At 48.3% G+C, this 26,407-nt stretch overlaps 1 protein-coding gene across 17 annotated transcripts in view; it reads right to left on the reverse strand.

The window, feature by feature from the left end:
• Positions 1-26,407, reverse strand: part of TSPOAP1 (TSPO associated protein 1) — a 231,749-nt gene that overhangs the window by 94,129 nt on the left and 111,213 nt on the right. For 16 of the 17 annotated variants that reach the window (XM_038375869.2, XM_043499391.1, XM_038375863.2 and 13 more), the window contains 2 exons: positions 24,126-24,318; positions 13,044-13,282 (listed from right to left, as the gene is read on the reverse strand). The exons of the other annotated variant lie outside the window; for it this stretch is intronic. In XM_038375869.2, coding sequence (XP_038231797.1) covers positions 13,044-13,282; positions 24,126-24,318 — 432 coding nt within the window. The remainder of the gene's footprint in view (positions 1-13,043; positions 13,283-24,125; positions 24,319-26,407) is intronic. 17 annotated transcript variants of the gene reach the window in all.

Consider the following 26,407-nt stretch of genomic DNA (forward strand, 5'->3'; position numbering starts at 1 on the left):
ACCATGTTGCCTAAAATACTTTTACTAAAAGCTTGAATTCTGAAGAAATTGGTGCCATAAGCTGCTGTGCTCTGCAGTGGAAATTCACCACTCATCACCAAGCAGGAGACTTTTCAAGCCCTTCTTAGGTCCTTGCTTACTGCATGATACTCTTGTGTACCGTCACCACCTCTGAGCCTCACTTTCCCCATATGAGCTCTCTATTCCTAATGTTTTTCTCCCAATGCTTCATAAATATAGTGCTGAAATAATAGGGCTGTGGGTCTGCACTAAAGTGCTTTAGTAACAACAATATGTAGCAGTTGAGGCCTGTACAAACCTATTTCCAACATGAATGGTTTATATTAAATTTATACCTCAATAAGCAAATTCAATAATTACTTAATGTATACAACTGCACAGTATAGTTTCCCAGATTAGAAGAAACGCTAATTAATATTAATTAAATTAACAAATCAATATATTGTTTTAAGCGATTAGCACAATCTCTTAAGTGAACATTCTGAGGCTTTTTCAATCGTTTCTATGAAGCACTTTGTCTGTGTGAGTTTCAGAAATGTCCAGCCATCAGATCTACCGATTCAGGCACCAATCTCTGCAAACACTATGCCGGTGCTGAATTTTACATATAAATTGAAACTCCTTTGAACTCAGCTGTTAGGTATTTGCAGACTGGGGCCTAAGCTGTGCTTTCAGAAAAAAAAGTAGAATCCTAAAGTCCTACTATTGGGAGCCTCTTCCACTTTTATTTGAAATCAGCTTCCCTCTCCCCAGAAAACACTTACTCTACCCCCATTCTCTATTCATATACTCTGAGAATTTCCTGCTTGACCCCCTCTGGTCTGTGTGGATGGTAGCAGATGTCAAATACAAAGAGCAGTGTTTCTTCTTCTCTGCTCCTACAGATAGTAAACAGTAAAATGATCACTGGGAGTAATGATTTATCCCTGTAATAGGGATACACACCTAACTCCCAGCTGATCAAGCAAAAGTTAACAGCCCACAGACGGGAAGGATGGGCTCTGCTCTGGAGAGCTTGTCTGAGATGCTCACAGTAGAGGAAGAGCCCTGCAGATGGGCTTGCTATGTAGCAGGTATAAAAAAGATAACCTGTGTCCTTTCTCTTATGCCTAGGGTGAACCACAGTGGTGGGCTAGGTTTAGAGGCTGGGCCTTCCTGTGTCTGGCATTGGCTGATGAGAAATCCAGCCTTGTGTTTTTACTCTGAGTCCTGAATGCCCCATACCCCCACCTCCCCACAGGACTTGACATGACGACAGATATTTGGGGTGCCTATGAATTCTTTGGGGTGCCTATGAATTCTTTGGGCTGCAGCTGGAGGAAATCCTGGAAGTGGTGTGAGCCTTAAAGGGGAAGGACATTTTTCTTTGTTCTATTTACCTACTAGCCTTTATTTGGGATATCCAACACTTCACCTGGCTCCTGCCTCCTATATGGCCACCTGAGACTTTGATGAGCCCCAGAGGAAAGGAGACAATCTGGCACCTGGCCATAGTCCCACTATCTCTGTTTTCAGAAGGCTTTGAAAATCATCTGAGCAAAGGAGAAATCTCTAAAAGTTTAAGTAAAAACAGTTCAGCTCTTCTCAAATACAAGGAAAACAAAACATGTGAACACAAGTGAAAAGGCTGCACTGTTCCCATTACAAATTTTTGCAGACTGGCTTTGAACAGCCAAAGCTTGAAAGTTGCAAGTAGGCAGGGAAACAGCCCTCACTAAGGAGCAATGCACAGTCTACCATGAACTGCGATCTCTGTCAATCTGGGATTTCTTGTAAGCCTGTCGTAAATATAAAGGAAAGGGTAAACACCTTTAAAATCCCTCCTGGCCAGAGGAAAAACCCTTTCACCTGTAAAGGGTTAAGAAGCTAGGATAACCTCACTGGCACCTGACCACAATGACCAATGAGGAGACAAGATACTTTCAAAGCTGGAGGGGGGGAAAAACAAAGGGTCTGGGTCTGTCTGGGTAATGCTTTTGCCAGGGACAGAACAGGAATGGAGTTTTAGAATTTAGTAAGTAATCTAGCTAGATATGCGTTAGATTATGATTTCTTTAACTGGCTGAGAAAATAAGCTGTGCTGAATGGAATGGATATTCCTGTGTCTTTTTGTGACTTAAGGTTTTGCCTAGAGGGATTCTCTATGTTTTGAATCTAATTACCCTGTAAGGTATTTACCATCCTGATTTTACAGAAGTGATTCTTTTTACTTATTCTTCTTTTAAGAAACCGAATGTTTTTTCATTGTTCGTAAGATCCAAGGGTTTGGGTCTGTGGTCACCTATGCAAATTGGTGAGGATTTTTATCAAACCTTCCCCAGGAAGGGGGGTGCAAGGTTTTGGTGAGGATTTTGGGGGGAAAAGATGTTTCCAAATGACTCTTTCCCAATAGTAAACCCGGTTAGATGTTTGGTGGTGGCAGTGAAAGTCCAAGGGCAAAAGGTAAAATAGTTTGTACCTTGGGGAAGTTTTAACCTAAGCTGGTAAAAGTAAGCTTAGGAGGTTTTCATGCAGGTCCCCACATCTGTACCCTAGAGTTCAAAGTAGGGAAGGAACCTTGACAAAGCCAGAAGAGCTTTTAAGCCCTGGAAACTGAAGGTTCTTCTCATCTTTCTTTTGAAAGCCAGCTTTCTGGAATTACACAGTAACTATTTTTCAAATAATACGTGTTGTGAAACTCTTTTCTATAGCCTTATGTACACGTGCACCATCTTCTAGTGTGCGTATGTCAGACAGATTGCACCCAAACCACTTGTAGTGCTGCCAGCTCTTGCAATTTTATCACAAGTCTCGTAATATTTCATGTTTTTTCTTGAAGCTTCAGCTCCTGGAGTCAGGTGATTTAATGAGAATCTCAGCTTTCACTGAAAAAAGTAAGATCCTAGCCCTTGTGATTTCAGAGATCTTGAAAATGTGAAATGAGTGCAGCCTAAAGGCTAAAAGGCTAAAAATACTGGAGACAAAAAGAAACAAAATTCTCATGATTTTTATGCCAATCTCATGTTTTTAATGTTTAATTCATTATTTTTCAATGCTTGGGGTTGGCTATGTTTCCTTTGCATGAAAAATACACAGACAAAATTTCCTTTAATGACATACTCAAGATTCATAGCTTATAACACCAGAAAGGACCACTATGATCATTTAAACTGAGCTCCAGTATAGCTCGCCATAGAACTGCCCCAAAGGAATTTCTAGAGCAGATCTTTGAGAAAAACATCCCATCTTGATTTAAAAGGTGTCAGTGATGGAGAATACATCCTGACCCTGGGTAAATTGTTCCAGTGGTTAATTACTCACAGGTAAAAATTTACACCTTATTAATACTAATCAACATGGGCTTATGGAAAACAGATTCTGTCAAACTAACTTGGTATCTTTTTTTTATGAGATTACAGGTTTGCTGATAAAGGTAATAGTGTGGCTATATAGACTTAGACTTCTGTGAGGCATTTGACTTGGCACCAGATGACATTCTGATTAAAAATCTAGAAAGATATAAAATTACATGCAGTGCAGTTCTAGGCGTTCTGGTTCCAGGAGCTGGTCCAATAAAAGATATAACCTCGCCCACCTTCTCTCACTAATAAAATTAACATGGCATACATTAAATGAATTAAAAGTTGGCTAACTGATAGGCCTCAAATTGTAACTGTACATAGGAAATCATCTTCAACTGGTATGTTTCCAGTTGGGCCCAGCAGGGATGGGAACTTGGTCTTACGCTTTTGACATTTTTATTAATGACCTAAAAGAAAACATAAAATCACTGATAAAGTTTGCAGATGAACAAAACTTGGGGAAGTGATAAATAATGAAGAGGACAGGTCACAGATACAGAATAATCTGGATTGCTTGGTAAAATGAATGCAAGCAAACAATATGAGTTTTAATATATTTAGAAATCATGCCTCATAGTGATAGACTCAAGGAGCTCAATCAATTTAGCTTGACAAAGAAGTTTAAGGAGTGACTTGATCACAGTCTAGAAATACCTACACATTGGGAACAAATATTTAACAACGGGCTCTTCAATCTAGCAGAGAAAGGGATAATAAGATCCAAAGGCTGGAAGCTGAAGTTCAGAGTGGAAATAAGTTGCAAATGTTTAACAGTGAGGGAATTAACCATTGGAACAACTTACCAAGAGTCACAGTGGATTTTCCATCACTGGACATTTTTTAATCAAGATGGGATGTTTTTCTAAAAGATCTGCTCTAGTTCAACCAGAAATTCAGAGATTCCAAGGCCAGAATGGACCTTTGTGATCAACTAGTCTGACCTCCTGTACAACACAGAGACCTGCCCCGCAGATCTGCTACAAAAACACCTATTCTTAATTTAAACATTGTCAGTGATTGTTTCCTATGTAGGTACTTTTTAGACTGATCAAGTCACCCCTTACCCTTCTCTTTGTTAAATTAGATCAACTGAGCTCCTGCAGTCTATCACTATAAGGCAGGTTTTCCAATCCTTTAACCAGTCTTGTTTCTCTTCTCTGAACCCTCTCCAATTTATCAACACCCTTATTGAAATGTGGGCTCCAGAACTGACACAGGATTCCAGCATTGATTGCACCAGTGCCAGATACAGAGGTAAAATAATCTCTGAACTCCTACTCAAGAATCCCATGTTTATGTATCTAAGGATGATATTAATCTTATTGGCCAAAGTGTCACACTTGGAGCTCATGTTCAGTTCATTATCCACCATGACCCCTAAATCTTTTTCAGAGTCACTGCTTCTCAGGATAGAGTACCTGAGTTCCAGTGCCAGATTCCCACTGGACCAGATCAAGGATGACTATGCCAGACTGGGGAAGATGCTCAAAGTGGAGGCTTAGGTGATCTTCAGTAGAATTCTTCTGCTCCCTAGAAGGACTGGTCAGCAAAGAAAGCTACATGTTGAAAGTCAAAAAGTGTAGGGATAAACTAAGACTTCCCAAAAGTCAAAATGAGTTTGACCTTGCAAAAGAAATAAAAACTAACAGTTAAAGGGTCTTTGGACATATAAATAAAAAAAGAACAAGGGGTCCACTATGTAGTAAGAGTGGGGTACAGATTAAGGATTATCTAGGTATGACCAAAACTAACTGAATACTTTGCCTCAGTCTTCAATAAGGATCATTTTATAGAACATGGGGGCAAAGGCAGGATGGCTAATGGGAATCAATGTACAGAGTGATCTGGCTCGCTTGGTAAACCGGGCACAAGCAAACAACATGTATTTCTATACAGCCAAATGCAAAGTCATACATCTGGGAACAAAGAATGCAAGCCATATTTACAGACTGGGAACTCTATCCTGGGAAGCAGTGACTCTGATAATGATTTAGGGATCGTGGTGGAAGTTGAACAGGAGCTCTCAGTGTGATGCTACGATGCTGTAATAGTTGGGCCTAAAAATTCCCCCTGTGAGCTCAACTGTAAAAAGTGAGTGAAAGTTCGTAAGATATCACAACACCCTTTAACAATAAGTGTTGATGGGAAAAAATGCAGAAGCGAGACAGACAGACTGAATTATTCCAAACAAAAAGGCCTCCTGATACCGATAAGGACTGTGTTATGATCATAAACAACATGAGACCAAAAATGAAAGAACTAAAGCTGGTGGAACAGAAACTAGGTCTAATTAGTGGACAAAATAATGAGGGAATGGGCTATCCTGCCAAACACTCCCTTTTTGGGTCCTTAAAGAAAAACTTTGGGGAGAGAAATTGGCTACTGGAGCAAGCTTCACCACAATGACTGCCACCCTCAGCATCTCCTGGGATACCAGATCTTCTTCATCCTAATCCTGAGAGATTTCCTGACCAAACTGGGCCAGTGACCCAGATGACATCACCACCTCCCCCAGAATCCCGAACACTACTTTCGGTGTGAGACTTTGGGTACATCTACATGAGGATAAAAGCCCCCTGGCACAGTTGCCGCTGCCCCAGGTCAGATGACTGGTCTTGGGCTGCAGGGCAAAATATTGCTGTGTAGATGTTCAAGCTCGTGGGTCCCAGAGCAGGAGATCGAGCCCGAACCCAAACGACTATACAGTGATTTTTCAGTCCTGGAGACCAAACCCCACGAGCCAAAGTCAGCAGACTTGGACCAGCTGCAGGTCTTTACTCCTGAGGGAATTCCGCACCAAAAAATTAAAATTCTGCATGTAATATTTTAAAATCCTGCAAAATTCTGCATATTTTGTTTATAAATGTGGAGGCTCTAGCATGGCAGTGGGGAGCACAGGCCACTGGCTGCACAGAGGTGGGAGATCTCTTCAGGAGGGCCGAGGTGAAAGTGTTTGGGACTCAGCGGGGCGGTGGTGCTGCGGAGAAGGGCTTGGTAGGGTAGAGGTCTGGGTGCAGCTGGTTGGGGCTCAGTCAGGTGGGAGGGTCCAGATGCAGGGGGGAGGGGCTCAGCAGGGGTCTGGATGCAGGGGGGTGGGACTCAGTGGGGGGCTGGGTGCAGGGGGAGCTCCAGATGCAGAGGGTGAGGCTCGGTGGAGTGGCAACTTGGGGGGGTTGCTGTGGGGGTTCTGGATTCAGGGGAGTGAGGCTTGGATCTGGGTATGGGGGGGTGTCCAGATGGACAGGGCAGATGGGGGAGCAGCTCCCTGCACAGTGACCTCTCCCTGTGTAGCTAAGGAGTGATGGGGGCAGGGCGTGAGATGGAAAGGAAAGCAGAGCTTCCTGCAGCCAGGGAGGCTTCCAGGGGTGGGTCTGACCTGCCCTTCTCCTTGCAGGAGAAGAGGAAATCCCATCACACTCCCCCATCCCCACCCCTCCCTGCAGCCAGGCTGGGACTAGAAGCTGAGCCTGGCACATGGTAGGAGTTACCTGCAGGGGCATCTCCAGCCCCCCGCCCACAGTGATCTCCTCTCTGCCTCCAGGTGCCTGAAATAATGTGCCCGCACTGCTGGGGAGGGGTACATGACCATTCTTGCAGCTTCCCTTTGCTTCTCCATCATTTTCTGGGTGGAAGCAAAGAAATCTACAGGGGACATGAATTCTGCGTGCACACATTGGTGCAGAATCGCCCTGGGAATAAGATTTTTTATCCCAGTGTACACCTAACCTCTGTCATACACCTTTCCCCACTTGTGTATCCTTTTCCTTCCCTACCTTATTTCTTCTCTTACTTAGCCTCATACAAGAAGATTTGGACAACTTTGTAACGTGGAGTAATAGAAATGGGATGAAATTTAATAGTGCAAAATCCTGCATTTAGGGATTAACAAGAAGAATTTTTGCTATAATCTGGGGATATATCAGGTGGAAGTGACAAAAGGAGAAGAAAAACCTGAGTGTATTGATTGATCACAGGATGACTAAGCCATGAAAAAGGCTAATGCAGTGCTAGGATGCATCAGGAGTGGTATCTCCAGTTGACATAGAGACGTGTTAGTACCATTATACACAGCACTGCTGAGACCACACCTGGAATACTGTGTGCAGTGTGACAGGGTCGGGCCAGATGGCTATAGAAGAGTAATAGAAGACAGATATATTAGCCCCAGGCTAAGCAGGTCCCTTTTCCCTGGGTAAGGTAACAGGGAAGGTTCCAGAACAATCAGGAACCTTCTGGAGTCAATTAAGACAGGCTGATTAGAACACCTGCAGCCAATCAAGAAGCTGCTAAAATCAATTAAGGCAGGCTAATCAGGGCACCTGGGTTTTAAAAAGGAGCTCACTTCAGTTTGTGATGTGCGTGTGAGGAGTTGGGAGCATGAAGCACTAGGAGCTGAGAGTGAGAACGCGGACTGTTGGAGGACTGAGGAGTACAAGCATTATCAGACACCAGGAGGAAAGTCCTGTGGTGAGGATAAAGAAGGCGTTGGGAGGAGGCCATGGGAAAGTAGCCCAGGGAGTTGTAGCTGTCGCACAGCTGTTCCAGGAGGCCCTCTAGACAGCTGCACTCCACAGGGCCCTGGGCTGGAACCCGGAGTAGAGGGCGGGCCTGAGTCCCCCCCAAACCTCCCAACTCCTGGTCAGACACAGGAGGAGTCAACCTGGACCGTGGGTTCAGAGAAACGGCCACACTGAGGGCTGCTGTGAAGCTCCAAGGTGAGCAAATCTGCCAATAAGCGCAAGACCCACCAAGGTAGAGCAGGAACTTTGTCAGAGCAGTTCTAGTCTCCCATGTTTAAGAAAGATGAATTCAAAACTGGAATAGGTGCAGAGAAGGGCAACTAGGATGATCTGGGGAATGGAAAACCTACCCTATGAGAGGAGACTCAAAGAGCGTGGCTTGTTTAGCCTAACCAAAAGAATGCTGAGGGGATATATGATGGCTCATAAATACCAGGGAGGGAGAGGAGATATTTAAATCAGGCACCAATGTGGACACAAGAACAAATGGATATAAAACTGGCCATCAACAAGTTTAGGCTTCAAATTAGGTGAAGGTTTCTAATCATTAGAGGAGTGAAGTCCTGGTACAGCCTTCAAAGGGGTATAGAAGGGGCAAAAAGCCTAAGATTCAAGACTGAGCTTGATAAGTTTATGGAGGGGATGACATGATGAGACTGCCCACATAACTGATCTGCTCTGAGTTACTGCATGGGATTCTTCCTTCCTAAGTGCAGGACTCTGCACTTGTCCTTGTTGAGCCTCATCAGATTTCTTTTGGCCCAATCCTCCAATTTGTCTAGGTCACTCTGGACTCTATCCCTACCCTTCAGCGTATCTACCTCTCCCCCGAGCTTAGTATCATCTGTGAACTTGCTGAGGGTGCAATTCATCCCATCATCCAGATCATTGATAAAGATATTGATCAAAACCGGCCCAAGGACCGACCCCTGAAGCACTCCGCTTGATACCAGCTGCCAACTAGACATCAAGCCGTTGATCACTACCCATTGAACCCGACAATCTAGCCAGATTTCTATCCCTTATAGTCCATTCATCCAATCCATACTTTTTTAACTTGCTGGCAAGAATACTGTGGGAGAGCGTATCAAAAGCTTTGCTAAACTCTTTGAAATAATCTCCAGGACCCATCTGTCAGAGGTGATATTCTCCCAACTGCTGTGAAAGAGGGCCAGGCAACTTCTGAAGGGGCGTGACAGGTGTGTAGATGGCAGCTGATGTTGCAAGGTCTAATTGTTCAGGCCCTCGACCAACCCATCAAAAGTGCGTAGAAGAGACAGTCTCAGAGGTCGCAAATTGGGGTGCAGACTGCCTCCGCTTTTGAGCCCTGGTCCTCCTACACTGTGGCTCATAACAGTGCTGAGATGGTGGGTATTGAGGAGGTTGTGATCTGTGCTGTGGCTGAGAGCTCTATCTTCTCTTCTGTCCCACAGGGTAGATTCCCAGATAGGGTACTGTGGCCTGGGAATCCTTCAGGGTGTGGAGAGAAGAATCTGTCCTCTCCGTAAAGAGTTTAAGCTCTTCTAACTGGAGGTCTTCTGCAGCTCTTTGGGCAATCCAGAAAGGTGTAGCCAAGAAGCCCGCCTCATTACCACTGTCATGGAGACTGGGTGGGCCGCTCTATCAGTCACCTCCAGTGCTGTCTCTAGCACCTGTCTGGCTAATGACTGACCCTCTCTGAGAATGGTGTGAAACTGCTCCTTTTGTGTCTCCAGTAAATGTTCCAGAAACGCATTGAGTTTGTCATAATTAATAAAACCATATTTGGCCATGACAGCTTGGCAATTTGCAACTCAAAACTAATGTCACCGACAAATACATCATCCTCCCAAACTCAATCATAGTGGGTTGACTTGGCACAATGTTGCTTGCCTCATGCATTAATCACATCCACTACAATGAAGTTGGGTTGTGGATGTTGAAGCAGGAAGTCTGCCTCTTTGGGAGGGATACAATTTTTTTTGTCAGCTCTCTTGCTGACTGGTGTGATAGAGGCTGGTGTCTGCCAGATGACTTTGGCAGGATCTAGAATCACCTCATCATTGGGCGGACAATTCTGGATGAGGAAGAGGTGGGCAGAAGATCCACCAACTTGTGATGTGCATCTGCATCTCCTGTAGGGGAATCTGCAGCGCATCTACCATCCGGCCTGGTGCCAAGAGTGATTCCGGGTGCTGGGATGTCCTCGGTACGGGGGACCCAGTACCAAGTAATGGGGATTGCGGTTCTTCCTCAACAATCAGGTTTCCAGGATACCGGAGTTCATGCGGTACCCTGGGCTCACTCAAGACCACAGAGGAGTGTCCCTGGTACTCTGTCGGTACCTATGGTTGAGAAGGTGCAGAGCACTCCCTAGATGGGAGTTTTGATGCACCTGGTACCGAAAGTTTTCTCAGTGTTGCTCTTTTGGAGACAGCATGGTAGTTGTCTTTCCCTGGGTACTGGGGACACAGGTCTCCAGGGTACCAGAGCTCATGCAGTATCCTAGGCTCACTTGGTACCGCAGAGGAGTGTCCGTGGTACATTATCAGTATCGATGGTTGAGAAGGTGCAGAGCACTCCCTAGATGGGAGTCTTGTCGCAGCCAATACTGAAAGTTCTCAGTGCTGCTCTTTTAGAGATGATATGGTACTGTCTTTCCCTGGATATTGGGGCCCGGTACTGAGTAATGGGGATTGCAGTTCTTCCCCAACCATCAGGTCTCCAGAGTACCAGAGCTCATGTGGTACCCTGGGCTCACTTGGGACCATGGAGGAGCGTCCATAGTACTTTGTTAGTACCAATGGTTGAGAAGGTGCAGAGCACTCCCTAGACTGGAGTTTTGACGCACCTGGTACCGAAAGTTGCTCTTTTAGAGACAATACAGTAATTGTCTCTCATTAGGGGACGGTACCATTGCCTCAGAGCCCGAGACCCTGGTTTCTGCAGGAGGTGGGTGAGGCAGAGCTCATAGCGGAGGCCCCCTTCTGGGTACCATGCTTCAGAGCTGCCGGTGCCATCGGTACCAAGGTGGCTGCACTGGGGAACCCCTCTGGCTGGTCAGCGACTCAGAGCCCTTTTTTCGAGCCTTTACAGGGGGAGTCTGTTGGGTTTTTCCCCAACTCTACCCCCTTTGAAGTTAAAGGCTTCAGGGATGATCCGGGCTCAGCACCAGAGTCCCCTGGAGACTAAAGTGTCTTCTTCATAAGGAGGAGTTTTAACTTCAGCTCTCAGTTCCTGCGAGCCTGCAGTTTTAGCTGTGGTAGGGGAAGCACTTCTATGGGACTCTCCCAGGCACCAGACACAGTGCGTGTCTGGCCGTTACCAGAATCGACTCCTTGCAGGAGAGGCACCTCTTGGAGCCAGAAGAGCCGGGAATGCCCCTGGGCGGGAGTGGGGGGTTATCATCCTCTAGCAGTGATTTATGCAGATGCAAGGTCTTCTTTCCTCCTCCTCTTCTTTTCCTTTCTTTTTTTAACTGAAAAAACATAATCTTCTAAATGCCCAGGGGAGTAGGGGGCAATCCCCCCAGACAGGGCAGGATATGTAAACTAAAGTTTTTTCTTTTTTTCCTTTTAATCCCAACAAAGCAAAAAGGAAAAACTAAGTATTAAGGAGAAAAACAGAAACAAAAACTACTACTTATGCTAATGATGCAAATAAAGAAGGGCTGACTGCTTGCTCCTTTGGAGGCCAAAAGCGGTTGAGAAGGAACTGGGCGGGGGCGGTCACCCAGCAGTGCTATATAGCCTTGAGGCAGACCACAAGGGAGGGACAGCACATGTGCAGGCTCAATGGACACTGCTACCAAAAATCTCCAATTAGAGGTGCAGGGGCACAGATACACCTACAGCGGAGCACCCATAGGGACACGACTAACTCGACCAAGAACTGGGTGTTCACTTGTAACTGCTGCCAATACACTGTTCACAGCCCTTGGAGAGAAAGCAATGCCCTGGCACTAGCTGTTAGGTGGACTGGTTTGCTGGAGATAACACAGTGTAAGGCAGGGAGCTGTGTCTTAAAACCCTGGTCAGCAGGAAGACAGACACGGTCTCCTCCCAAGAGAGGTGATGGCTGGGGGCCAGAAACCTTAAGCGAGTGCCCTCCAGGGACCATGGAGGGGGAAAGTCAGGTGCAATCACCCTGAAACTGAGATACAGTTCACGCTCAGGGGATCTGGGTTCCAATCCCAGCTATGACTTCGGGTACATCAGCTGATCTGTCTGTGACTCAGTCACCCTGTCAGTACAATGATATTTGTTTACCTTGTAGGAATGTTATGAAGCTTAAAGTGGGCTTGTGAAGTTCAAAGTACTAAGAGCGATAGTCAGCAGGAAGGGTAGGCTTAGAACTCAGGATCTACTGGCTCTTAGCCCTGAACCTACTCTGCTAGGCTAAGAGAGTATGTCGGAGAGTGGACATAGAATCAGAAGAAGAAAGGGGAACTCTCTTACCAGACATAGATTTTCATGAGCTTCCCTAGTGATCTAATGGGAACATTAAATAAGGGAGGGGACAGGACTGAGCCCCATAAGAATCCATACACGAGACCTACTGGGCAGAGGCAGCAGCTGCCATCACATCTCTGAGAGGGAGGAGAAAGCAAAGTCAATATAACCTGTCTGCATCTGCCGTCATCAGCTCAGCAGCCGTTCATGATCTCCTGCACCAACAGCTGCTAATAAGTCTAACAGCATCAGCAGCAATGTTTGTGCCCAGCATTTGCCCCTCTTGGCTCTATGCCAAGGACAGCAGGGCATGGGCACATGCCTTAATGCTGCTAAACCACTACTACAGGCTGCAGTACCCAGATATTGTGTGGCAATCCAGGGCTGTGAAGTCACAACAAAGACTATCCAGGACTAAACACAAATTGAAAACATTCAGGAAACTTCCTATAAATTTCCCAGGGCTTTTCTTTGGTTGTCTGCATTCCTCTCAGACCGCAATGATCTGTACAAATGGCCATCACAGGGTTTTGACAAGTGAAGAGGGAGCAAATCCCTTCAACAGTTTTCTGCAAGTTTTCTATTATTTTTCCACAGGATTCTCTAGTTCCCAGACACAGGTTTAAGAGGTAGTTGCAAGCAGAGGAAAGCAGTGCTAGTAAATGCATGGATCCCAAGGTGTGCTTATCCCCTCTTGGGTAATGACAAAGGACACCAGAAACAACACTGACCTCTGAAGTGGGGCAGGACTTGGGACTGTTCTGCATGGATTCTGATTTTGAAGAGCTTGACTGGGACTCCAGTCTCTTGACTTGCTTCTGAGATGTGGCAGCAGGACCTGAGACTGGAATTTTGGTGACACTAGACATGGAATCGGGGATCTGAGGTAACGATTCCAGCTCTTCACTCCCTTCATCATGAATCTTCTTAGTGCACTGAAGAGCAAGATGTGCAGGGGCAACATCTGGATCTGAAACCAAACATTCCATTTGTTACTCCAAACCAGCAGAGCAGAACAAGAGCTACTGTGAGCACCATGGTGCTTGCAGTGCAGACACACTTTATAGTACGGATCTACCCAGAGGCTTAGCTTCGAGCTGTGGAAACACACTTAGCCCTGATTCTCCTTGCACTCACACCAAGAGCAGTTACACTGAAGTTACTGGATGGAACTGATATAAGGGAGGGAGGATCATGCACTTGACATGAAATACTCAGCCCTGCATGCTGCTGTGGGCCAAATCCTCTCTTTCACTGAGGTCCACTCTGCACAGAAGGTAGGGGAGCTATTAGGGAGCTCGTTAGGGCTTGCTGAACCTGTGGGCTTGCCTGCACCAGTCCCAGTTTGACTTAACTTACACCACAGGGATGATAATGGGTCACTTCACCTTGATTGGTTCCTTAGAACATGTGCTGACTACTTATGCTAAACAATCTGTTCGATCTCGTGTCACCTTCTCAGACTGAGGAAGGGCTCTGTGTAGCTTGAAAGCGTCTCACCAGCATAAGGAGGTCCAATAAAAGATATTACCTCACCCACCTTCTCTCTCTAGGGCGGTGGTTCTCAACCCATGGCCATGGGCCATTTGCAGCCCAATCAGCACACAGCTGCAGCTCATGTGACATCCTCAGGGCCAAACCGGTTACTCACCTTCTCGTAACTGTTGTTCTTCGAGATGTGTTGCTCATGTTCATTCCAATTAGGTGTGTGCATGCCCATGTGCACAGTCATCGGAAGGTTTTTCCCCTAGCAGCATCTGTTGGGTCGGCTCTGGAGACCCCTGGAGTGGTGCCTTCATGGCGTTATATATAGGTCCCTGCATACCTGCCACCTGTTCAGTTCCTTCTTGCCAGCTACTCTGACAGAGGGGAAGACGGGTGGGTCTGAGCCGTTAGTGCAGGGGCCAGAACTTTTGTTAGATCACAGCATGCCCGGATACAGGACGTGATCCACAATGAAATTCTCTGTGACAACACCAGAAGGCCCTCCATTCTATCCACAACCACCACGAACAACTGGTTCAACTTATGGAACAGCTTTGTGCATTTGATGTAAAAAGCCAGAGCTCTCTGAACATCCAAGGAGTGTAGTCTTTGTTTCCAGCCATCTGCATGAGGTTTAGGGTAAAAGACCAGTAGAAAAATGTCCTGATTGGCATGGAATTGGGAGACAACCTTTGGAAGAAAGGCTGGATGAGGACTAAGTTATATCTTGTCCTTATAAAAAATGGTATAAGGAGGATCGGAGGTTAAGGCTTTAAGTTCGGAGACTCTCCTTGCTGATGTAACGGTGACTAGGAAAGCCACCTTCCATGATAGGTTGAGCAATGAACAAGTTGCTAGGAGTTCAAACAGGGGCCCCATTAGCCTGGAAAGGACCAGGTTAAGGTCCCACGCTGGGATTTGTTGCTTAACCTGCGGGTATAGCCTGTCCAGACCTTTCAGGAAACAACTGACCATCAGGTTGGCAAAGACTGAACAGCCGGCTGCTCCCAGGTGGAAAGCTGAAATGGCTGCCAGGTGGACCTGGAGAGATGAAACCAAGAGGCCCTGCTGTTTTAAGTCTAATAGGTAGTCTAAGATGAGTGGCAAGGTTGCGCTCTCCCAATGCAGGCGCCTATGAGAACACCAGATTGCAACCCTTTTCCACTTGGCCAGATAGGTAGCCCTGATGGAGGGTTTCCTGCTGCCCAGGAGAAGCTCCCTAACGGGCTCCAAGCACATCAGCTCAATCAGGTTGAGCCATGAAACTTCTAAGCGGTGAGGTAAAGAGACTCGAGATCGTGATGATGAAGATGACTGCGGCCTTGGATGATCAGGTGCGGAAGCAGAGGCAATGAGAATGGAGCATCCACTGACAGCTCCAGAAGCGTGGTATACCAATGCTGGCAAGGCCAGACTGGCGCTACTAGTATGACTGTAGCCTTGTCCCTGCGGATCTTGAGCAGAACCTTGTGGACGAGTGGAAATGATGGGAACACATACAACAGGGTAGTTGTACAGGGCAGTTGTAGTCGGGCTCAACGGGTAGTGATCAATGGCTCCATGTCTAGTTGGCAGCCGGTGTCAAGTGGAGTGCCCCAGGGGTCGGTCCTGGGGCCCGTTTTGTTCAATATCTTCATAAATGATCTGGAGGATGGTGTGGATTGCACTCTCAGCAAATTTGCGGATGATACTAAACTGGGAGGAGTGGTAGATACGCTGGAGGGGAGGGATAGGATACAGAAGGACCTAGACAAATTGGAGGATTGGGCCAAAAGAAATCTAATGAGGTTCAATAAGGATAAATGCAGGGTCCTGCACTTAGGATGGAAGAATCCAATGCACCGCTACAGACTAGGGACCGAATGGCTCGGCAGCAGTTCTGCGGAAAAGGACCTAGGGGTGACAGTGGACGAGAAGCTGGATATGAGTCAGCAGTGTGCCCTTGTTGCCAAGAAGGCCAATGGCATTTTGGGTTGTATAAGTAGGGGCATAGCGAGCAGATCGAGGGACGTGATCGTTCCCCTCTATTCGACACTGGTGAGGCCTCATCTGGAGTACTGTGTCCAGTTTTGGGCCCCACACTACAGGAAGGATGTGGATAAATTGGAAAGAGTACAACGAAGGGCAACGAAAATGATTAGGGGTCTAGAGCACATGACTTATGAGGAGAGGCTGAGGGAGCTGGGATTGTTTAGTCTGCAGAAGAGAAGAATGAGGGGGGATTTGATAGCTGCTTTCAACTACCTGAAAGGGGGTTTCAAAGAGGATGGCTCTAGACTGTTCTCAATGGTAGCAGATGACAGAACGAGGAGTAATGGTCTCAAGTTGCAATGGGGGAGGTTTAGATTGGATATTAGGAAAAACTTTTTCACTAAGAGGGTGGTGAAACACTGGAATGCGTTACCTAGGGAGGTGGTAGAATCTCCTTCCTTAGAGGTTTTTAAGGTCAGGCTTGACAAAGCCCTAGCTGGGATGATTTAACTGGGACTTGGTCCTGCTTTGAGCAGGGGGTTGGACTAGATGACCTTCTGGGGTCCCTTCCAACCCTGATATTCTATGATTCTATGATTCTAACAGATGGTCCATCCAGGGGAGGAGGAATATGTCCATGAGGGAGCCTGGACTGTGATTCTGGAAGGAACTGAAGTGGGGACATTTTCTGTTGCTCTTCATGGCAAACAGGTCAATTTGGGGAACCCCCACCTTTGGAAAACGTTGTACACCATGTCCGGACAGCTGGACCACTTCTGATTGTGAAAGGATCTGCTGAGATAGTCCGCCAACTCGTTCTGGGAACCTGGGAGGTAGAATGCTTCCAAGTGAATGGAGTGGGCTATGCAGAAGTCCCACAGCTTGAGGGCTTCCCGACATAGGGGAGAGGAATGAGCTCCACCCTGCTTGTTTATATAAAACATTGCAGTTGTGTTGTCCATTGTCACCTCCACGCATTTCCCTTGCAAGTGGGCCTGGAAGGTCTGGCATGCCAGGCGGACTGCTCTCAGCTCCTTAACGTTGATGTGGAGTGAGAGCTCTTCTTGTGACCAGAGACCTTGTGTCTGAAGGTCTCCCAGGTGAGCACCCCATCCCAATGCTGCTACATCTGTCACCAAGGACAGGGAGGGCTGGGGCTTTGCGAAGGGGACTCCCACATATACTGTCTGTGGGTTGAGCCACCAGTGGAAAGACTCGAGAACTGGCGCCGGGAGGGTGACCACTTTGTCTAGACTGTTGCGCCCTGGCCGATAAGCTGACACCTGCCAGGCCTGGAGAGGTCTGAGCCTTAGTCTCGCGTGCTGTACCACATACATATGTGCTGCCATGTGGCTGAGGAGCTTTAAGCAGTTCCTTGCTTGGGTGGTGGGGTACCACTTGAAGTTTTGTATGATGTCTGTCATTGTCCGAAACAGAGATTCCGGCAGGGATGCCCTGGCCTGACCCAAGTCCAACACTGTTCCGATAAATTCTATTATCTGCGGAGGGGATAGAGTTGATTTGCGCTCATTGAGAAGGAGACCCAGCCTGTCAAAGATGGATCTTATCAGGTTGATCTGGCGCTCCACTTGCTCCTTGGAGCGGCCCCTGAGCAGCCAGTCATCCAGGTATGGGAATATCTACACCTGCCTCGGTCATAGGAAGGTGGAGACAACTGCCATGTATTTGGTAAATACTCGAGGGGCCACTGACAGACCAACGGGGAGGACCGTAAATTGGTAATGGTTGTGATTGATCACAAACCTGAGAAAACGCCTGTGAGCTGGAATTATAGCTATGTGGAAGTTGGCGTCCTTGAGGTCAAGGGTGGCTACCAGTCTCCCGGATCCAGAGATGGAATGATTGTGTGTTTAGAGAGACCATGTGGAACCTCAACTTTTTCATGAATTTGTTGAGGCCTCACAGATTGAGGATGGGTCTGAGGTCTGCTTTGGGGATTAGGAAACAATGGGAATAGAACCCCTTGCCCTTTAGCTCCTAAGGAACCTCCTCCACTGCTCCCGCAACTAGGAACATTTGGACCTCCTGCATGAGGAGATGCTCATGAGAAGGGTCCCTGAAGGAGGATCGGGAAGGGGGGGTGGGAGGAAGGAGAGGAGCAGAATTGAAGAGAATATCCCACTTCTATCATGCAAAAGACCCAGTGGTCTGAAGTTATCTGGGACCAAGCACGGTAAAAGTGGGACAGGTGATTCAGGAAACAGGGAGAAGGATCCGGTGAATGGACTGGTGCATCGCCCCCAGGTGCACCTTCAAAAGGCCTTAGAACCCAATGACTGCCTTGCTGAGTTCTGGCCTTGGCTGGGTGGAGTTTGGGGAGGCTTATGCCTACCATTCCTGCTCTGCTTCCTTAAGAAGTCCTGCCTGGGCCGGGAAGGGTAGAAGCGCTGCGGAGGCTGAGGTTTAAAATGTTTTCACTGGGTAGCAGGGGTATACAGGCTCAGCAACTTTAATGTAGCCTGCAAATCTTTTAGGCTCCGCAAAAAGACCCGTACCATCAAAAGGCAGGTCCTGAATTGTCAGTTGAACTTCAGGAGGAAGGCCGGACGCTTGGAGCCATGAACTCCTCCTCATAGCTATGCTCAAGGACAAGGTTTGATTGGCCGAGTCTGCAGCATCCAGTGAGACCTGTAAAAAGGTCTGTGCCACTGCCTTTCCCTCATCCACTATGGCAGCAAAGTCTGCCTTGGATTCAGATGGGACCAACTCCTTGAATTTCAACATAGAGTTCCATGAGTTGAAATTAGATCTACTCAGGATTGCCTGTTGGTTAGCAACCCTGAGCTGAAGCCCTCCAGTCGAGTAAACCTTCCAGCTTTTCTGAGTCTTTAGACTTTGAGGTGGCCCTTGCTGTGTCTGCCTCTCTCTTTCACCGAGGCCACAACAAGCAAGCAGGGTTGCGGGCGAGTAAATAAGTACTCGTACCCCTTAGAGGGGATAAAATACTTCTTCTCCACCCCCTTTGCTGTAGGGGGAATGGAGCAGGGGTTTGCCACAGGGTTTTTGTAGACCTAAATAGTCTTCAGACAGCCACTCCAGAGTTAGAATGTGGACCATTGGATCCTTCGATTCGACTACCTCCTCAACCTGAAGCCCAATATTCTGAGCCACCTTATGCAGCAGGTCCTGGTGTGCTCTGTCAATGGGGGGAAGCCTGAAGGAGGAAGACCCTGCCACCACTTCATCCGGTGAGGATGACGACCAGGCCCTCCTTGCCCTCTGGCTCTCTGGACTCGTCCTGCTCGGTGCCATGCTCCTCGAGCTGACCGCAGGCTCAGGGCTGGTGGGGGGCCCGGGATCTGGACGCAGCTCTGCGCTGTGCCCCGACACTGTTTCAGAGCTCCAAAGGGTGGGATGGTCCATGGCTGGCGGAAGCGCCCAGGCTTCCAACACCACAGAGTGAGAACCGTTGGAATGCATGCCCTGGGCCTGGTGGTAGGCTCACAAGATCCAGAAAGGCCATTGCACGGGCCCTTGTCACTGCACTTGCCATGGCACCATCCTCACGTTCTGCCTATGTCTGCAGCAGTCTGATCACATAATAGGACGCCACCTCTGAGTGGCACAAAGACCACAACAGTGGCAATTGGGATGGTGCCGGAGACCGGTTGCAGGGATGGTACCAGAGAGCATAAAGGTGCTGAAGACTGGTGCTGCGGGGACAAGTGCTGCAGGGATGGTGGTGGTGACCAGTGCCGCAGGGAGCAGTGCCACGTAGATGGTGAGCGATGCCTCATAATTGCTGGCTTGCCTCTGGATGGTGTTGTGTGTTGCAGCGCCAGAGGTCTATCCCAGCTGACGGGGGACTGCGGAGCCGTCATGGCAAATCATGTCCCTCACCACCTCATCCATCTGGCACTCTCAATCAGGAGAGTCATAGAATCACAGAATATCAGGGTTGGAAGGGACCACAGGAGGTCATCTAGTCCAACCCCCTCCTCAAAGCAGGATCAATCCCCAATTTTTGCCCAGATCCCTAAATGGCCCCCTCAAGGATTGAACTCACAACCCTGGGTTTAGCAGGTCAAAGCTCAAACCATTGAGCTATCCCTCCCCCTAACAGCACCGGATCCAACAGACCCCCCCCCCCCGCGGGACCAAAGTCGACAGTGCCGGCTCAAGTGATGTCAGCGCCAAGTGCTCCTGCGCAGGACGCCCTTTGGTGGTGCTGTCCGACCCGACCACTCTTGGTGTGGCACCAGACAGTGCAAGATTCTGCGAGCTTCGATGCCAAGGAATGTCGGTGCCGAGGATCTCTATGGCCAGAGTCCTTCCTTGACACCGTTTCTTGCACAGAGGCCAGAGCGCTCCACGCAGAGGTGCTTGGTGCCAGATCCTGTCGGCAAGGAACCAGCTGGGAATGAAGAGCTGCTTCCATCAGGATCTGCTTCAGCCTGAAGTCCCGTTCTTTGTTAGTCCTTGGGCAGAACCCTTTACAAATCTTGCACTGTTCTGTTTGGTGCGCCTCCCCCAGACACCCAAGACAAGAGTTGTGGGGGCCGCCCATTGGCATGGGCTTGAGGCAGGCTCCGCCGGGTTAAACCCTTGGGATCAAGGCATGCCCCGAACCCCAAAGAGGAGACAAATTAGGGTGGGGGAAGGACCTCCACTCCTAGTTAACAAACCAACTAAACTAACTCACTCTAAGGAATAACTATTTACAGAGAACTAAATACAAACACTAGGGGAAGCACTTGCTAAGGCAAGCGACCACAGTTCCAATGACCATCACTAGCGGTAAGAAGGAACTGAAGAAGCGGTGGGTCAGTAGGCACCTATATTCCCCGCCATGAAGGCGCCACTCCAGGGGGCTCCACGGCCAAAATGACGGGTGCTGCTGGGGGAAAACCTTCTGACAACTGTGCACACGACACACACACACCTAATTGGAATCGACATGAGCAAGCACTCAAAGAATATATATTGTGTGGATGCGACCCACATAACACATGAAGAGTGGCATATGCGGCCCACAATGGTAAACAGGGGGAGAATCACTGCTCTAGGAACTCTATCTGGCCTATATAAATCGACGTACAGCAAGGGTGGGCAAACTATGGGCTGTGGACCACATCCGGCCTGCCAACCGTTTTAATCCAGCCCTCGAGCTCCAGCCGGAGAGCGGGGTCTGGGGCTCGCCCTGCTACCACTCTCCATCCAGGGAGCAGGGTTGCAGGCCACTCCACGCATGCGTGCCAACAGCTCCGCATGGCTCCCAGAAGCAGCGGCATGTCCTCCCTCCGGCTCCACACGCTGCCCCCGCCCCAAGTGCTGCCCCCACAGCTCCCATTGACCAGGAACTGCGGCCAACGGGAGCTACAGGGGCAGCGCCTGCGGATGGGGCAGTGCACAGAGCTGCATGGCCGTGCCTCTGTGTAGTAGCTGGAGGGGGGACATGCCGCTGCTTCTGGGAGCTGCTTGAGGCAAGCGCCACCCGGAGCCTGCACCCATGACTCCCTCCTGTGCCCCAAGCCCCTGCCCCAGCCTTGATCTCCCTCCCACTCTCCAAACCCCTCGATCCCAGCCTGAAGCACTCTCCTGCACCCCAAACCTCTCATCTCCAGCCCCACTCCAGAGCCCACAGCCAGAGCCCTCACACACCTCTGCACCCTAACCCCCACCTCAGCGCAGAGCCCCCTCCTGCACTCCGAACCCCTCGTCCCCAGCCCCACCCCAGAACCCACACCTTCAGTCGGAGCCCTCACCCCCCCATCGCACCCCAACCCCCTGTCCCAACCCAGAGCCCCCTCCTGCACCCTGAACTCCTCATGTCTGGCCCCACCCCAGAGCCCACACCCGCAGCCAGAGCCCTCACCCTCTCCTGCACCCCAACCCCAATTTCATGAGCATTCATGGCCCGCCATACAATTTCCATAACCAGATGTGGCTCTTGGGCCAAAAGTTTGCCCACCCTTGATATACAGCATAGAAGATGCTGCACAAACATATCTAATAAGTCTGGTTGACAAATAGCAAAATGTTTGGGAAAATTTTAACAACGAAATCAATCCCTTAAAATTCTGAATTTCAAACAGCTTTAAGGGGTGATTTTTATGAAAATATTTGCAAACTATTTTGTTTTTTGTTGAAATATCAAAATTTGGAAAATGCTGATCAGATTTAGTATCTAACTTTGTAGAAAAACTTATGAGAAAAGGTATGTGACCATGTTATTAACTGTACAATAACACATCTCCCAAGGGGCAGAGCTAAGGTTTTTTGGTAACTTGCTAGTTGGCATTTTTTGACTTCTGAGGTCTTTGCCATCCAACTTCACACTGACTCTGTAATGGTGCTGGGGAGTCCCATGTTTATTGTTTCTCAGTGACTCCAGAAAACAGCTTTCAGGGTCTTCAAGTAAAAAGAGTCAGTTTTTAGCTGCCAGTCCCACAAACTCACCCTGGGCTCTGGGAGCCAAGCTAGTTTCCTTTGCACCAGTAATGCAAGCAAAATTATCAGTGACAAGAGGACAGTGTTATTGTCTTCTGTTGGTTTACATGGAACTCAGCAGTGTTAGGATGAATTTGCCCCTAGGCACAGGGATAACATAAGGACCTATTCTAAGTAAAGCTGGGCAAATTTTTGGCAAATAGTTTATTCACAGAAAAATGCAGTTTCAGTCAACCTAAACTGCCTGTAACTTTGTGCAGAGTTTGCTAAACCATTTCCACCCCATCGAAAAATTGAAATGTTTCAATAATGCTGAAACATTCCAAGCTAAGACCTGCAAGGGGGCACCATCACCTCCTCCCTCTCTCTCAGTGAAATGGTGAAACTGAAACAAAAGCTTTCAAATCAGAGCAAAAAAAAAATTGTTAGATCTGACTCAAAGTGTTCTCGGACTTTTCGATTCACTACATACTTTGAAAAAGTTCATTTTTCATTTTCACCCAAAATAAAGCTTTTCTTCAATTTTTTCAGATTGCCAGCAACCAAAAAAGATTTTTTGCCCAGCTCTAATTTATGAGGTCTTAAGTGTGATTTAAGTGGTGCACAAATATTGTGAAGATCCTCTGTACAAGGGAGAACTTGTGGCACCTTAGAGACTAACAAATTTATTTGAGCATAAGCTTTCATGAGCTACAGCTCACTTCATCGGATGCATTCAGTGGACCAGCCGTTTCTAGCGTTGAAATCAGAGGATCAAGTGCTAGGTTAAACAGCAGTGGTGACAATGGGTCTCCTTGCTTAACCCCGACTTCGATGGCAATGGGCGAGGTGAGCTCCTTCCCTACTTTCATACGGGTATGGACGTTCCTATAGGAGTCACTAATGATGTTGATCATGTGCTGGTCCAAGCCCCTTTCCCACAGCACCCACATGATGTGATCGTGGGATACTGAGTCAAATGCTTTGGCCATATCTATAAATACAACGCCCAGGGGCTTTTTTTCTTTTCTGGCTTGCTTGGTGATGAGGTGGAGAACCATCTGATGAAGTGAGCTGTAGCTCACGAAAGCTTATGCTCAAATAAATTTGATAGTCTCTAAGATGACACAAGTACTCCTTTTCTTTCTGTACAAGGGGAATTTCCTCTCTCACAGAGAGAGTCCACAAAATGCACAGCTGAGGAAATTGCTTTGCTGATTGCCTAAAGTGCACAAATTCATAGATATTCAAGGCCAGAAAGGACCATTATGATAATCTAATTTGACCTTCTGCATGACTCCGGCCAGGAAGTGTCACCCAGTGAGTCCACAACTGCTGGCGGAACCAGAGAGTATCCCTGAGAAAGGCACCCAAGATCAATTTAAAGCTCCAAGGGATGGATAATCCACCTCATCCCTTGGTAAGTTGTTTCAATGGATGAGGATGGCATTTGATCAGGGCTTGCACCTGCGATCCTTACAAAGGGCCCAGATGCTCTCCCTCAATCCTCTTGCATGTTACATTGCATTTAAAATAAATATTATGGAGGCACCAGCAGTGGCTCCAGAGCTAAGGCTGTCCTGAAATTTGCATTTATAAAGTGACACCATCCCACTGTTAGCTATTGTACCCTCATCCTCCCCAACTAATATTGTTTACTGCTGGGCATAGAACTAATTATCTGGGAAATTATTCCAAGCAAACGTTTAGTAGTTTGGGGCTAGGAATTAAACACTCCTTTTGTAAATGTAAACTGTCAGTGGAATATTTCCCTCTAACAACTGAAGTGTTAAGTATGTGTAGTTCTAAATCAGTCTCAGACATATGCTAGTGGGGTTTAAAAAGGAAGTAAAGAGATGAAAGAATTATTCCCATTATTGATCCTAACTGGTTCTATTTACTCTCAGGGAAGCCAACAGACAATGTATTAACTATCAAAGCACTCATTAGCTTCTCGCAGCAGTTACCCTTCTCCCATTGATGGCACTGAGATTGAGGGATGGAACAGCAGGGCATGAGCGGGAGCTCAGAAGTCACCAATGTTGAGGTCAGAGGGCCACTCTTTCCTGTCTGTAGCTGGAATCGATTGAGTTCCTGAGACAGGAGGCTGAACTGTTCGATGTGGCTGTGGCACTGATCCTCCAGATCTCTCACTTGGGCCTGGCAGGGAAGCAAAGCAAAGTGAGGTACAAACACAGGCCCGAACTGGGACAAGGCTCTGAATAGCAGCGATATTTGCTGTGTCCTTCCATGTAATGGAGCTGGGATTTTCAGAGAGGATAAAAGGATGGAGGTGCCCACATCCCCGAGATGGTCAGTAGGGGGTGGCAGCCCCCAGGCCATAGGCCCTTTGAAAATCCCAGTCCCAACAGACAAGTTTAGGATTGGTTTCACTCTAAACTCAAACTGAACCATCACTGGTAAGCTGCTTTGCACCTGCAATTTCCCCTACTCACTCCCATATAGGAGAAAAGATAGGAGGGGCTAGAAGCGAGTCAAACAAGGCCCTTTGAGATCAGGGAGATGGGAAGGCTTTTCACATCTAAGTCATATCTCCAAAAGAGACTCCACCAGACTTAGCTGATCTAGGGAGCCTCCCTGGGACATGAGGCCTCCAGCAGCTTCCCCACCAAACCACTGGGGACAGAAGCCCTAACATTCCCCTCCTGGGCCAAGTTCATCCATTACTGAGAGAGACTCCAGGGAGCAATAGAGCATCAGGGCCCCTGGACTATCCAAGAACGTGCACACGCCCCACTGATGTCACACAACCCACCTCCAGGAATTGTTTTGCACGGGGGACTGTGGATTGCAGCAGACATAGGAAAGTGGAGGAGATGATTCTCCAGAGGGAGATGTGGGGGCTATGAGGGTAACTTGAGAATCACCTGCACACCCCTGGCTTCCGGCCTCAGAGTGCCTCCCCTTCCTGTGTGCATGGCCCCCATAGCTGGGCTCTTGTCCCAATAGGGGTTTAAAAATACACATAACCCATCTCCAGCATAGCCTACTGCAGCTCCCACATCCGACTCCCTCAATGCACACAGCTTCCAGGAACCAACAACCACCTGTCCTTTAACCCCACTTTTAACCCCACTCCTAACAAACAAACAAACAAACAAACAAAACTTACTAGAGCCTGTCGGGAATGTCCGGACTAAATACTTTTTCAACAGAAAATGTAGTTTCTGCAGAAAAATCTCCGATTTCCCCCAAATTTTTAATTTTTCAGATCAGTTCAACACTAATCTGGGTCTGCATGAGAGTCGGTGGTGCCTCATCGGAGGAGCTGTAGTTTGGGTGCCTTACATCTATTCTTCTCTATGGGCTGGGCTCCCCTGTGGGACTAAGTCTCAGATAATTAAGGCTGCAAGTTTGTCACGGAGGTCACGGATTCCGTGACTTTCCGTGACTTCTGCAGCGGCCAGTGCACCTGGCTCACAGCACCGGCAGCTGCTGGGGCAGTCTCGGGCCCCCGCAAACCCCAACCCCAGAAGCAGAGTTTGGGTGTGGGAGGGGGCAGGGGACTGGGGACTGGGGACTGGGGCACGGGACGGGGTGAGAAGGGCTCTGGGCAGTGCTTACCAGGGGGGCTCCCTGGAAGTGATGACATCCCCCTCACTCAGCTGCTAGGCAGAGACATGGCCAGGCAGCTCTGCGCGCTGCCCCTGCCTGCAGGCACCACCCCACTCAGCTCCCATTGACCTGGTTCCCAGCCAATGGGAGCTGCAAAGACAGTGCTCTGGGTAGATGCAGTGTGCAGAGGTAAGCGCCACCCAGAACCTGCCTCACCCCGTCCCGTGCCCCAATCCCTGCCCCCTCCCACACCCAAATTCTGCTGCTGCTGGTGGGGAGGAGGCGCGGAGCCAGGTAGGGAGCCTGCTAGCCCCACCAACTCCTCCCTCCCAAGCAACAGCAGGGGGTCCTGGGCCCAGCAACACGGCTCACCCCCCCTCCAGCACCAGCAGGGATCCTGGGTCGTGCACCACCCCCTCCCTCCAGCACCCGGGCCGCCCTCCACCAGCACCCGCGGGGTCCCTGGGCAAACCCCCCCACCGCCCCAATTTTTAGTCACAGGTATTTTTAGTAAAAGTCATGGACAGGTCACGGGCCATGAATTTTTGTTTACTGCCAGTGACCCGTCTGTGATTTTTACTAAAGATACCTGTGACTAAAACGTAGCCTTACGCATGATGCACTGCAGTCTCTTCTCTGAATATTTAGTTTAAATCAGAAATGTCAACAGGAA

The sequence above is a fragment of the Dermochelys coriacea genome, chromosome 17 (assembly GCF_009764565.3).
Source record: "Dermochelys coriacea isolate rDerCor1 chromosome 17, rDerCor1.pri.v4, whole genome shotgun sequence".
NCBI lineage: Eukaryota > Metazoa > Chordata > Testudines > Dermochelyidae > Dermochelys > Dermochelys coriacea.